Consider the following 777-nt stretch of genomic DNA (forward strand, 5'->3'; position numbering starts at 1 on the left):
CTTTTGAAGTGGTTTAGTCCATTTCCACAACTTTCCACATGAGGAGTTGGTCAACCCAGGCAGGCAGGCAGGCAGGCAGGCAGGCAGGCAGGCGTGCACGTGCGGGGGACAGTGAGTGCGTAGGTGACCACGTCGTCACAGGATGTGGCATAGGGCCCGGGCGCGTGTGGACTCCCGGCCTTCTGGGGGGAGCCTGGCAGGGAGCACATGTGTGCTCCTCACCTGTTTCTGGAGGGTCACAAACGTCACTTCGGAGGCACGCTTAAAAATTAAAAACAGCCTTTGGAATGACATCTGTCAGCCCCTCCTTTGTTCGCGCAGCAGTCTCGCTGTGCCGCGTGCCGCAATGCGTATCTATCCCAGGACGCGACCGTCCACGCGCATGGAAAGCAGAGTCGTCGGGTCGTGCGGTGTCGACCTCAGTCCGTTTCTCTGATCCCATCACGGTCGCGAGGCTCTGCGGCCCACTCTGCCTTTATTAGTGCGAAGACTGCGCCTGTCATTCCATCTCTGCCCGTCCCTAGGATCTAAACCAGGTTGGGGCGGGACAATGGGAGAAAAGCACGGCTTCGTCACCGGTGCGTGGCGTCTTCCCACGTGCACCTGGAAAGCGGTAACAACTCCCTTGACTCGTTTCTAAGGCGCGGTGGGCAGCGGCAAACCTCCAGTGAAGGGCTGTCTGTGTTTTATGTCTTCTAGGGGCCCAGAAGACACCTGCTTTGAGTTTGGTGTTTTTCCTGCCATCCTGAGTTTCCCCCTCGATTACCCGTTAAGCCC

At 58.3% G+C, this 777-nt stretch overlaps 1 protein-coding gene across 1 annotated transcript in view; it reads left to right on the top strand.

Moving 5' to 3' along the window:
• Positions 1–777, top strand: part of UBE2G2 (ubiquitin conjugating enzyme E2 G2) — a 105,059-nt gene that overhangs the window by 26,301 nt on the left and 77,981 nt on the right. Inside the window, exon 4 of the mRNA XM_011376369.2 lies at positions 700–777. Within this exon, the coding sequence (XP_011374671.1) occupies positions 700–777 (78 nt within the window). The remainder of the gene's footprint in view (positions 1–699) is intronic.

This window comes from Pteropus vampyrus, unplaced genomic scaffold (genome assembly GCF_000151845.1).
Source record: "Pteropus vampyrus isolate Shadow unplaced genomic scaffold, Pvam_2.0 Scaffold296, whole genome shotgun sequence".
In the NCBI taxonomy this organism is placed as follows: Eukaryota; Metazoa; Chordata; class Mammalia; order Chiroptera; family Pteropodidae; genus Pteropus; species Pteropus vampyrus.